General features: G+C 52.1%; 1 protein-coding gene across 1 annotated transcript; it reads right to left on the bottom strand.

The window, feature by feature from the left end:
- Nucleotides 1-1108: 1108 nt before the first annotated feature.
- Nucleotides 1109-12538, bottom strand: LRRC59 (leucine rich repeat containing 59). The gene is made up of 7 exons (XM_037033591.1): nt 12198-12538; nt 10504-10563; nt 8718-8876; nt 8399-8503; nt 5219-5291; nt 2943-3116; nt 1109-1485 (listed from the first exon to the last, which is right to left on the bottom strand). The coding sequence occupies exons 1-7, from the start codon at nt 12300-12302 to the stop codon at nt 1241-1243; spliced, it is 921 nt and encodes a 306-aa protein (XP_036889486.1). The 5' UTR covers nt 12303-12538; the 3' UTR covers nt 1109-1240.
- Between the last annotated feature and the right edge of the window lie 524 nt (nt 12539-13062).

The following is a 13062-nucleotide window of genomic DNA, read 5'->3' as shown; positions in this document are numbered from 1 at the left end:
CTCAGTGAGTGAGCACCATGACATGGCCATTCCTGATCCCTTCGTCCCACTGTTGTCAAAGATGGAGCAAGGGAGGCTACTGAGCAAGAAAACACCCCGGCAGACAAGAGAGTGGCGGTGCTGCCCCTACTTGCACTAGTGATTACAGTCCCTGCCCACTGTCAAATGCCGTGATACTAGCTGATGCCTTCCCTTCACTGCCTAAGTGTGGCTCTAGGTCCAGAATCAAACAATCCTAAGCCTCAGTCTCTGACACTTGAGTTTTCAGGTTGCCTTTGAGGTACTCAGTCACATTGACTACTAACAGCTGTCATAGACAGTGTGGCTTGCAAAGGTCCGCCTTGTCTACTGGCAATGGAGGAGAGTTAGTGCTCCAAAATCAAGGCATTTTAGGGAAGCCACGTGACTGGGTGCAGGACTACACAGGGGCTATCTGAGATCCTCGTGGCTGTGAGATTTCTATGAGTCATGAATCTGTCTACATGAAAGATTCCACACTCTGGCTGAGATACTCGGTTCTGGTGTGAGTTCCGTTCTCTTGGGACATTATAAGGAAGGCAAAATGATGGGAGAGAAAAAAGGGATACTGGAGTGGAAGTCCGGCTCTCTCAAACTAACTGGGAGACTGTAAGCAAGTCATGGAAGGTCTCAAGTTCTTATCAGCAAGTGCTTTGTTGGAGTGGGCAGTCTTAAAGTCCCTTTGAGCTTGAGGTTTTGTGTGGTCATCAAAATGAATGCCTGAGACCCTTAAGGAAACATGTGTGCCCCTCCTCTCTGATTTATTTAGGCTATATTTGCCGAGTATGGTGTTCCCTAGTCCCCAACAACCCACTGCCTCCTGATCTGCCCTGGCTACCCAGGGAGGGATGAAAGAACAGGTTTGTGACATACAAAACTATAAATGTAGTGACAGCTGACCATTTAGTAGAAACAAGCCTTGCCTTTACACGGCTTTGCGTGACAACTAGAAAGGCTCTGCTTTTTCCCCTCTCCCCACCCCCAAGCCTGTTCCTTTAGGCATGCAGGTTTTTTCTCTCCCCACTTCCACTTCTTATTCCACCAGGGAGCCCTGACTAAGGAACAAAGAAGTCCTACAAAGAGGAGGTTCTCAAGTACCAATGAGCAGCCATTTAATGACGGCAGGTAGGTCTGACGCTAAAAAGAGGTTGTGTCCAGCAGAACCCAATTCCATAGGAATCCAAGCTCCCAGGCTGGGAGGCAGCCGGTGTTGAGGACAAGCTCACTGCTGAGAATCGGTCTGCAGGACCCACTGGAGGATGTGGTGGCTGCGCAGGCCCCGGACCGCATTGTCGTAGATGGTGTTCACACTGGTGCAGAGGGGCTGCTGCTGCAGCTCCGTCACCCGGCACACCACCAGCCCGCCGGCCACACACAACAGCAGCAGCAGCAGCAGCTTCAGCACAGCCCAGGACCGGGTGTGTTTCCGGGCCGGTGGCTTACGGGACCGAGAGCCAGACTTGGATTCTGGAGTGACAGAGTCACAGTAGACAAAAAAGTTCAGTCAGTCTGAGGACACCCACACGCTCCACCAAGCTATGCCAGCCTCCTCCCTGCGGATTCATGTGCACCCGTCCTCTTTAATGAAGCTCCCTGGGTCTCAAGGGAGACATTCAAAACTGGAACTCATTCTGGACGTCTCACATTGTGTCCACAGTCCCCAGGGTCCTAAGTTCTCGAAGACATGGTGATGGTCAGGCCCCTTGGGATGGAGGCAGGGGCTTGTCAGGAGGCACCGAGCATGGGCACAGTGCTGCCCACTTGGGGAAACACCTTTGAGATATATCAGTGTTAATATTATACAGGATGGGGGCAAAAGTAGGTTTACAGTTGTAAGTAGGCAAAACACAGTTTATTCTTACAGTATTATTAATTGTTGTATTATTTTCCTTATGAACAACTGTAAAGCTACTTTTGCCCCACCCTGTACAAGGTGAATGTAAGAAGCAAGCCTGGAACATTATATGCCACATTGTTAACAGTGATTACTGCTGAGAATGGGGGATTAGAAGTGATTGCCATTTTCTGATATATAGAGAGATGACTTTTCTAAATTCTCTGCAATGAACATGTTTGTTACATTTATAATTTAAAAAATAATTTTGAGATTTTTAGGCAAAATTTTTTAAACCCTGAGGACCCACATGTCGAGAACTCATGATCCTGTCACATAGGTTTTCTCACTTCATCTTATCACTACTCTGAAAGGAGACAGGCTCCTAGTTTTGCACAAAGAAGCAAAAAGGTTGTGAGGTCAGGCAACTTGCTCAAGGCCAGTGAGGGCGAGCAGGGGAGCAGGGCCCTAGCCTCGCAGGTGACTCTCCCCCTGGGGCCCCTTCGGCCCAGAGGGTGTACAGTCCTCCCAAGTACATGCAGCCACTTCGCTACACAAATGCAACTGGACACACTGAGGCAAAACTCAGTAAGTTTTCTATACAACGTGGCTCCCTGAACATGGTTCCTTGGTGTTCGAGCAGAGAGTGATCTGTTCCAACTTCCAGAGAAACCACAGGCAGTGCTGGCTTTACTGAGACAGCCAATGCACTCAAAACCCCCAGTGCACTTAGGATGATGGGATGGACTTTTAAGGGTGCGTGACCATGTGCAACCCTCACCTTTCTCAGTGATTTCAGATTCTAACTCTGGCAAAGCAGCGCAACTCCTTGTTCTGATAATGCTCTCAGCCACATTGGACCAACACCCCTGTACTTGTGGCTCTGGGGAAACATGCTGCTGGGCACCTGCTCCCCAGGAGCGCCCCACACTCCTGGTAAGCCAACCCTCCGAGGTACTCCCAGGCCACCAGGTTTACCATATCTGACTAAGGGATGCAAGCACGCTCGCTCACTCATCCATGCCTGAACATGCATGTGAGTCTCCCCCACTGCGCTGTGCCGTGGCCTTGCAGCCGAGGGAAAACTTACTTGGGGCCTGGTTTGTTTCCTTCTTGGGTTTCTTCTCCTGCTCTCGCTTGGATGCTTTGAGGGCATCATACTCCTTTCTCCGGCGCTCCTTCTCTTCCGCCTTCTCCCGCTTCCGCAGTTCCCGCTCCTGAGCTTCTTTGGCTCGCTGCTTGGCCTCCCGCTTCTTCTCAGCCTCTACACAAAAGTGTGCCCCACAATGGTTTCTCCCCACACGCCTTCCGGTGTGCTTCCCCGAGTGGCTGAAAGTATGGCTTCAGCCTCATTTCCCCTAGGCCGTGGGCCACAAACAGCATATAAAAGGAAGGAGCTGTGTTTCTACCCCCATGCAAAATAGCTGCTCTCAGAGTTTGCTGAGTGGACTCCTCAAGAGGTTTCCAGCCACAAGCTGCAGAGATTAGGGTGCGGTAACAAGAGGGACATAAGACAGGTGTGGGTGATGTGTTGGGAGCTACTCTAGAACTAGGTACTGACTCAGAAAGCACAGCAACCGACAGCCTCGTTCAGCTGAGCTCCAAAGCGAAGAAACAATGGGGGCGCTGAGTCTAGGGTGTTCCCACCCCGCTAAGCTGTGGAAAGAAAGGTGGCTTGAGAAGGGCCAGTAAGAAGAGAAAGTGAACACTCAGGTTCAGGGCTGGAGATGATGGACATGTTCTGAAACAGCGAGACGAACAGTTTGTAGTGTCTAGATTTAACTCGTTCCGATTTACTTTGCTGCTCAAGGACATTTACATGCAGTACCTAACTCACAAATGACTGGGTTCCAAAAATGCTTTCCAAATTAGTTATTTGGAAATCTGAAGTACATTCTTCCACAGCCAGAAGGCCACAAATGGTGGCTAAATGTCCTTTTAGGGGCCAAAAGCCTATTTGAACCATCCTGTAGCTGAATAGCAGCACTGTAAGTATGGTAGCTTTCCACTGCTTCTCTGTGAACAAACAAGCTCTAAGTCCCAGCTGGGCACTGAGGATGCCAGGAACACCCTACCCTCAGCCTCGAGAGAACATGCTGTCACGAAGTAAAAGAAGCAGTGGTCAGAGTAAACACGGCGTCACAGGAGCCATGCACGTCTAAGGGACGGTCATGGCTCGGAGTTCTGGTCTTAGGGACTGCCCGCAATAAGGACCATACACATCCCTCCTCCAACCACAGGAGTCCTTCAGTAAGGGGCTCAGGAGTCAGCCAGCCAGGCGACAGAGCGCCAGCGTGGCAGGCCTTATTCTACGTGTTCGAGATCCGGCAGTGAAGACAAGCCAGGTTCCAGTGCCTAAGTCACCTACTTTCTAGAGAAGGGGACAAACAAGTGAACAAATACTAAAAAATACTAAAAAAGACAGTGATGTGTGTCAAAAGAAATAATAGAAGATGTGATGGAGAATGCTAGGTGGGGTGGCTATTCTTGTTCAGGTGCTTCAGAAAGGGTTAGGGTTAACCTAAGGCAACTTTGAGCAGAGACATGAGGAATCACCTGAAACCAGCCCTGGAAAGATCTGAGGGAAAAGGAAACCAAGCAAAGCTGCAAAGGGGAGACTGTGCTGGGTGTGTGGGAGCAACAGGGAGGCCTGTGTGGGTGAAGTGAACTGAGTTCTCTGTGTGTGGGTATGGAACAAGGCTGGGGAGTGAGGGCTGGGGCTGCGGCGGGCCTTGTCAGCCACGTTACAGAGTTTGAACTTCATTCTGAGTTCAGCTGGAAGCCATTGAAGGGTTCTAAGCAAACAGCAGCATAATTGATCTGTTTTAAAAAGCTCTCTGGCTGCTGGGAGGAGAATGACTTTGCAGAGAGGGCACAAGCATGGTGTCAGGACACTGGTAGGAGGTACTACGGTAGTCCACAGGATGGAGGCTTCATTTCGGTGGTGGCACTGGAAGTGGAGAAGTGCGCACACACAGGACGTGCTGGCAGGCTGGATGGACACAGGAGTAACAGGAGAAAGGAGCCACGGACAACTTTCTAATCTCTGGTTTGAGTAACTGCAGGGATAGTGATTTCCTGGAAGGAACACTGTGAGGGGCCCAAAGGGACGTGTTTTAGCCGTGTTTAGTTTGAGATGCCTATTAATCCTCCAAGCAGACAGGGAGACAAGCAGCTGAACGTGACTGCGGCGCAGTGCAGAAACCAGGACTGGAGATGGGTGCGTCGGACAAAGACGACGCAGTCTACCACCACGCCGTTTGCTGCTGCCCCACTTAGCTCCTCTGCGGGACTCCAGCTCCTGAAGCAGAACCAGCTGCTGGGACTGGGACCAGGAGTATGACACGAGAAGGGACAGCCACCTACCTCGTTCTACTTCCAGCCGCCGCTGCCTCTCTCGCTCCTGGTCCGCCTGCACAGACTTCATGTGCTGTAACACCTGCAAAGGCAGTGGGGGGTGCTCAGCCACTCCCAGGACCCCAGGTCACCACAGGCCCGACAGCCGTGCACAGCTAATGGAGAGAATCCTCTCTGTGGCCTAACTCAGTGCCAACCTTGGAGAAGAGTCTATGAGCCCGGTTCCCTAGAGCCACCAGGAAAAATGTTTGTGAACACAACTGGAATCTGTAAAAAATCCTGCCATTTACGGTCGCTGATGTGCAGGATTTCGTAGAATTCTCCCAGCAACTCCTTGACAGACAGGGGCACCAGTTCCCCCAAGACACTTCCCCAACCCTCCTCCTTCGGCTACCCCAGGTTCCCCTCCTCCCATCCTGGGGAGTTCTCTTATGTAGCTCAGTTGGGGACCAGGAGTCCTAAGGGTAGGGTCTACCGTCCGTCTGTAGGCGAGCGCAGAGCTTAGCTCATTCTAGGCACTTGGTACATGTTTGGTGAACAACTGACTGGGTGCCCCTTTAAAAAGGAAGAAAACAGATTCTGGTGGGGCGAATGGGCCCACGCCGCACGGTCAGAAAGCAGCACAGCTGGGAGTTCAGTCTTCCGAGTTCCCAACCACAGCCTGTTCCACTCCCTCACGCAGAGGCTGGGGAGCTGGAGGAGAAAGGGCAGGGCCACTCTGCCAAATACCCACAACCCCCTGGCGCCCAAGCCCCACGAACCCGCCCGCCTTAGCTCCGTCAGGGTGGACCTCTGATTGAGACAACCTTGGAGAGTCTCCCGACAGGCATGGTGCGGGGAGTGTAAATGGCTTTTTTTTTTTTTTTTTAAGGTCTGTATCTTTTAGAAGCTGGGATTCCTTAGATGTTGGGGACACAGTATAAGCCTGGAGCTCAACACACCCCTGACCCTGCCACTTACTTACTCACAGTTGACCTTAGCTAGTGGCTTAGCCTTTCTGAGCAGATTTTCTCTCCTGGAGAATGGAGATAAGGCTTCTCTTGCCTGTTGCACAGATTAAATTACAGGACTTGTACTAGCTGCCTGACATGACCCTCGGCATTATATGGACTCAATAAATCCTACCCCCTTTTTACTTTATCATCTTTACCACATCAATGAAAAGGAGAGGAAAACCTAAACTATTCGAGATTGTGAGAGCAAATTGCCCATGGTCCCCAGCGCACTAGGGACCCTACAGGACAGACAGGTATGCAAACGTAATGACTCTACTTTGTAGGCACTTCCGCACCCATTGCGACAGGGCTCAGGGGCAGACTGCAAAAGGAGCTCCTTCCCAGAGCCTAGTTTGAAGCCACAAGGGACCCTGTCCTGTAACGCAGGAGCCTGACCTCTCTGAAGGGAATCCAGTTTCCTAAAAATCGGCTTCTCAACAAGGGGTTATGGGATCTGGAAGAAGGGAAAGCATGATGGAGACAGGCAGCCCAAGTTCGAAGTCCCCGTGTTGCTCTGAACTCTGAATTTTAAATAAGCACCTACCATGCCGTTGGTTTTAGGGAGTATACGGCCGACTACGTAAAAAGCTGGGAGGTTTAAGAGATGCCCCTTTCCCCCACATCAGGAGTTACTTATCCGAAAACATAGCCAGCTCAGAAACGGGAGAGACTCCGCCAGTCCAGACAGTAAGTCCTCAAGGGCAGACTACCTCCCTCTCCCAGTCCACAGCAAACGGTAAGTGCTTGGGGAACACCGCTGCACTAACCAGCTGTTTTTAACAGGTGCTTTACTGTGTGCCAAACTGATGAGTTTCCAGGACTAGCCCATGAGCCCATGAGCACATGAGCTGAGACCTAAACTAGCTCCTGGAGACGAGTGAACTCGTTCTGATGGACCCATGCCACCCCGATGCAGTGCCTGAAGGGGTGCTGCGGGAAGACAGCTCAGACCCCGCAGGGCTGGTGGTTCAGCTTTGATGACCGCACCCATAATGCATTGAGCTGCCGGGCTTTGGAAGGTATGTGTCAATGCGGCTAAAGACCTTTGCACTCAATAAAAATCGTTTGTAAAAGTCACAAACTATAAAACATTAGTGATTTCATACAGTTCAGTGCATTACTTGTTGAACCAACACATGGACAAGTGAAAGGCCTGTGCACAGGGAAGGGTTCTCGTGTCAGAGATGTGAATGCCTGCTCCCCGGGGCCTGGGGGGCTATGAAGCACAGAGAGCATGCGGGGCAAAGGGAGAGTGGTCCCTGGCAGCTACTGTGGTCTCTGAAGCACCCATCACTCCTGAAGTGCCATGTTTTCAGGACAGGATTTTCCTCACCACCAGCACTGTTCCCAGCTAAGGGCAAACTGTCGCCTTGGCTACTTGGCTGTCTTGGCTTTGTTGTTGATTTCTTGTGACAACGGGTGGTATGGATGATACGACTATCGAAGAAGCCCGGGGCTAATGATAAGGGAAGGGCCATTACTCTTGAGATCTACAGAGACCCATCATACACATGTTTCACTTACATTAATTCTAGATTTAAAGTTAAGTCCTTTTCATTCACCATGCGCCCTAAACATAGCCAAAGTCATATGGTGCTCAGCAATCCATTCTAAAGCCGGTGGGGAAAAGTGACTACAGGTGGGGAAAAGTTGGGAGTCTTTGAGAGGTGGGTCTAGGACTGTTCTTACGGGCCTCGTGTGGCCTCTTCAAGGTTATTGGCAATGTTTGCCTTCCATGCTGCCTCTATTTCCTCACGATGTCAAATGACTCGACTGAAATCAAATGCCAGATCTGCAAAGGGTATGTCTGCTTAATAGCTATAAGCTCACAAATATTCACCAACACCTTTATTATCAAAATTCCTACCACAGCTGCGACTCAGAATTCCTGCGGCCCATAACCCTCTTGTCCCATTCAGGTAACACTGGACAGTGAAATGCTGGACCTCGGAAGGTCCTGGTTCCTTACGAACTGAAGTCCCGCAGCACAGCAGAGATGGCGCTGTTCTACTACGTGCAAAGTAAACATAGGCACAAAGTCCCTTTGGTTGCCAGGTTCATAGCAGACGCATATCACTGAGACCCGAGCGCTTTCATCAACACGTGGCGACAGTGCCTTCAGAGGGAAAACAGAGGAGGCAGAGGCAAGTCCCAGGACAGTGCATGAGGGAGACACGGGGAGCTCCGCGCTTACCTTGTTGGCACACTGCTTACATTGCTTCTCATCCAAGCAGTCCCCTGCCACTTTGGCCAGGACAGGGTCTAGGGGGTTATCCTTCAGGTCCAGCCACTTCAGGCTCTAAAGGAACAGAGAGGCTGGCTAAGCCTAAGTTCCCACACAGGGTCCCTCCAAGAGAAACAAAATGAGTAGGAAGAGAGCCCCTGTGTGTCCCAGCCGCAGGGAACACCATGTGGCAGCACCTCTAGCAGCCAGCCCTTTTGAAAGCCATGCTCCACGAGTCCCTGAGCCCTTTGCCACACCGGGCCGTGAACATCAGGTCACGAGTCCTTACCTTGAGCTGAGCAAAGCTGACAGGCAGGGTGACCAGTTTGTTGTTGAGGAGGTCCAGGTGCTGGAGGTTGACCAGACGGCCAAAGTCAGCCGGCAGTTGCTGCAGTTTGTTCTTGCTCAGGTCCAGCTTCACCAGGTGAGTGAGGCTGCAGAAGTCCGCCTAGGACCCGAGGAGAGAACCTCTGAGCCCAGGGCTCACACACCTTGATGAGGCAGTCCCGAGCCCCCAAGTCGGAGGCCTCTGTGTGTAAATCCTGACTCTCCATTTGACCAGCTATTCTACCTCAGATGAAAATGGACACAACAAACATCACCCTTGGTGGTAAATAGTGAGCTGCGTCTGCAAAAGGGCCAAGCACGAAGTAGGCACCAGGTAAATGTGCATTCCTTCACCCACAGCTCCCCCCCTCACCTATCCCTCACATTGTTACTGGAGCGACTGGGGACCCACTTTGTTCTCCCATGTCACCCTTCCACAGGAGTTGTCAAAACACAGTGAGACCAACCATTTTCCTAAAAAGATCAAGCACCCCTTGAATAACTGGTGCTATTGTTATCTTTGTCGCACCCCGCACAGGTGCCCACACAGGCGTCATGTCCTTTACATGACTGACGGAACAGGCTGAGGCCCACCCTACCCATATCCTGGCTCTTCTTCAGCAGAGGCCAAAACACCCCTCTTGTCATTCAGCCTCTCTCAGCTCCAATCTGAGGTGACATTCCAGCTTCAGCTCACGAGGCACTATTCGCATTTTCTGGGGACTTACAAACACCAGGGGACCTGCACTGCAGAGGAAGACAACTGAACTCAGACTGAGGACACTCAGGAGTGTGGAGTGGCCATGTGACAGAGAGTACAGCAGGCATTGGGTGGCTAGGAACTGCTGCCCTTCTCCAATTAGGCACAAAATCCCTCCTGGAAGAAGTGGGATCTCAGATGCCTTTTTCAGTGGTAGACGTGGCCCTGTAGAGCGGTGGGACGACGCTAAGACAGTGAGTGAGGTCCAGGTGAATACCAGGAACGGACTAAGGACCCACTGAAGAAACCACCCACTTCTGAGACTCAATTCCTGGGCCACAGCCCAACAGAGAATGGCAAGGAGTGACGTCGCCAGGGTAATGAATGGGAAAGGCGACAGCGACAACGTACGCAGGCCTGACTGTGAGGAGCGCTGCTATAGAGGAGAGAGCCTCCGCTCCCCGGGAGAGGCTGAAGGGATGAATGACTCCGGCGCCTACACAGGTGGAGCAAAAGGAAAATTGGTACAAGAAAAATCAAAAGGGTTTGACCATAGAATGAATGTGCTGAGCAAAAAAAGATCAAAAGGATAATGATACAGAAGCCCTGTAAAAAATCACACTTTTTCCTGTGCCCCATCAAACAATGCAGAAGGAGGCTGTTAAGAAACGGGTTTCTCCCTGAAATGCAGAGCAGTTTACGAAGGTCTCCATGCAATTTCTCTGTGCAATAGGGAGGTACACCAGTTTTCAACTAATAAAATAAGGCAGAAAAAAAGACAAGCCCAATAAGTGACTTAGCCAGCATCCCGACGTTGACTTTAGTTTTCTGTTGCCTGACTTCCCCAGTGCTCTAAAGAATGCGGCCCCTACCTGTGCTTCCCTTCCCACGGAGGCGGACCACCCTGCTCTGTCCCCAACACGTTCAGATATCAATGAAGCCGGCCTACAGGCCTACCCTAAAATTACGCCTTATGACACAACTCCCCCAAACAGGAAGATGAAGTATCAGGGCTCTGGCAGGAACTGTGCTTGCTTGTCCGTCTTACCGGTAAAGTAGTCAGCTTGTTGCAGGACAGATCCAGTATGGTGGCCTTTGGAAGGGCAGCCTAGGAAAGGGAATGAGAACAAAACGTCAAATCAACACATGGAATGATTCAGTGACATCTGCTAAGGAAGCATTTACCAGTTCCCGTGATTAGGAAAGGCCTGTAAAAAAGACACTGAAGTATAATGCTCCTAGGAACGGGAGAGGCAAAATGAGCCAGTCAACCACAATGGAGGGAAGAACGCAAAGAACAGGGGTTTGGCTGTGTGACAGCCAAGGAAAGAAAACAGATTCTTAGAAATTCTCCCTTGCACTTCTAACATTTTCTTTAGCACCCTTCCTTATTAGGTTTCAGGGCAGGGACTGTGTCTACTATAGCTTTGCACTTTCCACATTCCTTAGTTCGGACCTTGTAGGCACTCAATATACATGATGGCTGATTCACGACTGAACGAGTAATGGAATGAATGAGTGCCAGAGTGAAGGCAAGGCCCCCTCAGCCCATCTCCATTCTCCCTGGGGTTCAGGACTGGGAGCTCAGCAAAACTGACACTTTTTCTCCCTAGGGGCAATGCCGTGCTGACCAAATGCCTGGAGCACGGGGTGGGGAGGGAGCCAAATACTCAGTTAAGGTCCCTGGGCCAACCCACACTTTCCAATGGTCAGAAAGTCCCAGGAATAAAGTTTGACCACCTAGAAATGTTTTAGATATTATAGGAAGAAAGCCATTCTGCCGGCTCCATGTATCAGCATTTGCTACCCACCAAATAGTTCACATTACAATCTTACTGAATCCTCCCAACCTCTACAAGATGGGAACTATTATCACCATTTTATAAATGAGGAAATCTAGGCATAAAAGTTAACTAGCTTGCCAAAGACACTCAGCTCTTAAGCAATGGGAACCCAGTGCTAACCTCCATACTACACAGCCAAGGTGGAGGGCAGACTGGGTCAAGTGCCAAAGGCAGTGAGAAAAGTCTACCTCACCCAAAGTGAGGCCAGCGAGGAGGGTGCAGGTGGGGACACCGTGTGGGGAAAGCAGGGGTGAACGATCTCACTCCGCTTTGGCCACTAGCTGTGTAATCTCCCAAGGGCCACAGGCCTCAGTTTCCTGGGTGGGACTGTGGGAGTAGAGGGGTTGGAGGGATGGACCCCGGGACTGCGGTGCAAGAGACCTTGCCAACCAAGCACTGAGACCTCACCTTCTTCAAGGACGCCTCCGGGCTGAGGTGGCCAACGGGGATTGGTGGCTTCCTAGGAAAGCCGGGTTCTGGGCCACACCCCGGTTTACCCGGACGCCTACCTCTCAGACCTAGTCATTCATTCATTTGTTCATTCATTCTCCGAATACATCCAGCAGCCGCTCAGTGGACTCCTACCTGGAGTCGAGCACCGAGCGGGGCGCTGTGAAGAAACCCCAAATAGGACACGGGGAGATTCCCTCTTGACCAGTACAAAGCCCAGTGCCAGACAAGCGGCTCCCACCGACCCCTTCTTCTGGAACTGCGCCAAAGTGACACGTGTCCATCCCAGGAAGAACGCTGGGGCCGGACGCAGCCTCCCCGGGGACTTAGTCCCACTCTCCCCCACCTTATTTTAAGACGTGAAAACAGGCATGAAAAAGGAAGCAGCCCACGCAAGGGCCAGCACCAGTCGCGGGTGGACGCCTGGGCCTCGCGCGACTGTACTGACCAGCTCCTTGACCGGGACCTCGTTCAGGTCGCTGAGGCTCAGGTCCAGCTCGTTGCCGTCCAGCTTGTCGCGGAGATTCCCGCCCTTGCTACCGGCCTTGGTCATGGTGACGCCGGCTGAGCGGGGTCCTGGCTCCGGGGCTCCGACCTGCAGGGGATGCCTGAGAAGCCGCTCCTCGGCTCAGCGGACTCGCTCCCAACCGACCACGTGTGCGTCCTCCGCCGCCCCAGGTGCGAAACCTCCGCCGCTCAGCTGTCCGCCCGGCCGCACTCCGATCCCCGCGCCCTGCTCCCACCGGTGCCGCCGCGACGACGACGACCACTTCCGTGTCCACGTCACCTTCCGAGGCCACTGAGACGGGCAGGGCCAGAGTGTCCCTGGCCGCTGCGGGAGCGCCCTCTCGCGCCTGGGGCCGCGCCCTGCAGTCTCCACCAACACCGGAGAGGCGGGGCATCTGCGTTCCCTGGCGACTTCGGGGTACGCCCGCGGACGCCGTCGCTGTCCCAGCCAGGAGGCCAAAGGGCAAGGGAATGGGAGCCAGAAGGCCTGGGCTGCATCCCAAACTGACCTCATGAGATCACCCCTATTCCCCTGGACTAGGAACAGCAAATGTCCTTCAAAAGTGCTCCCTCTCCTCTATTTAACAGTCTCCAAGTTATCCGGAAAATCCAACCTCTGAATGCCCCTTATCCCCTCCTCATCGCCCCAGACCTTGTCAGGGCAGTCGGAACCTTGGGACCGGGATTATTCTGAGTCTCTCTTCCTCTCATTCACCTCTACCCAGCCTCCCAGAGGATGCTCTAAAAATCTAGCCAGGGCCCTTCAAACCTCAGCTACCTTGTGGGTATGGATCTCTCTCCCTTCC

The sequence above is a fragment of the Sturnira hondurensis genome, unplaced genomic scaffold, assembly GCF_014824575.4.
Source record: "Sturnira hondurensis isolate 20B ecotype Veracruz unplaced genomic scaffold, ASM1482457v3 Scaffold0021632, whole genome shotgun sequence".
Taxonomy (NCBI): domain Eukaryota; kingdom Metazoa; phylum Chordata; class Mammalia; order Chiroptera; family Phyllostomidae; genus Sturnira; species Sturnira hondurensis.
This window is presented reverse-complemented; position numbering and strand designations above follow the sequence as displayed.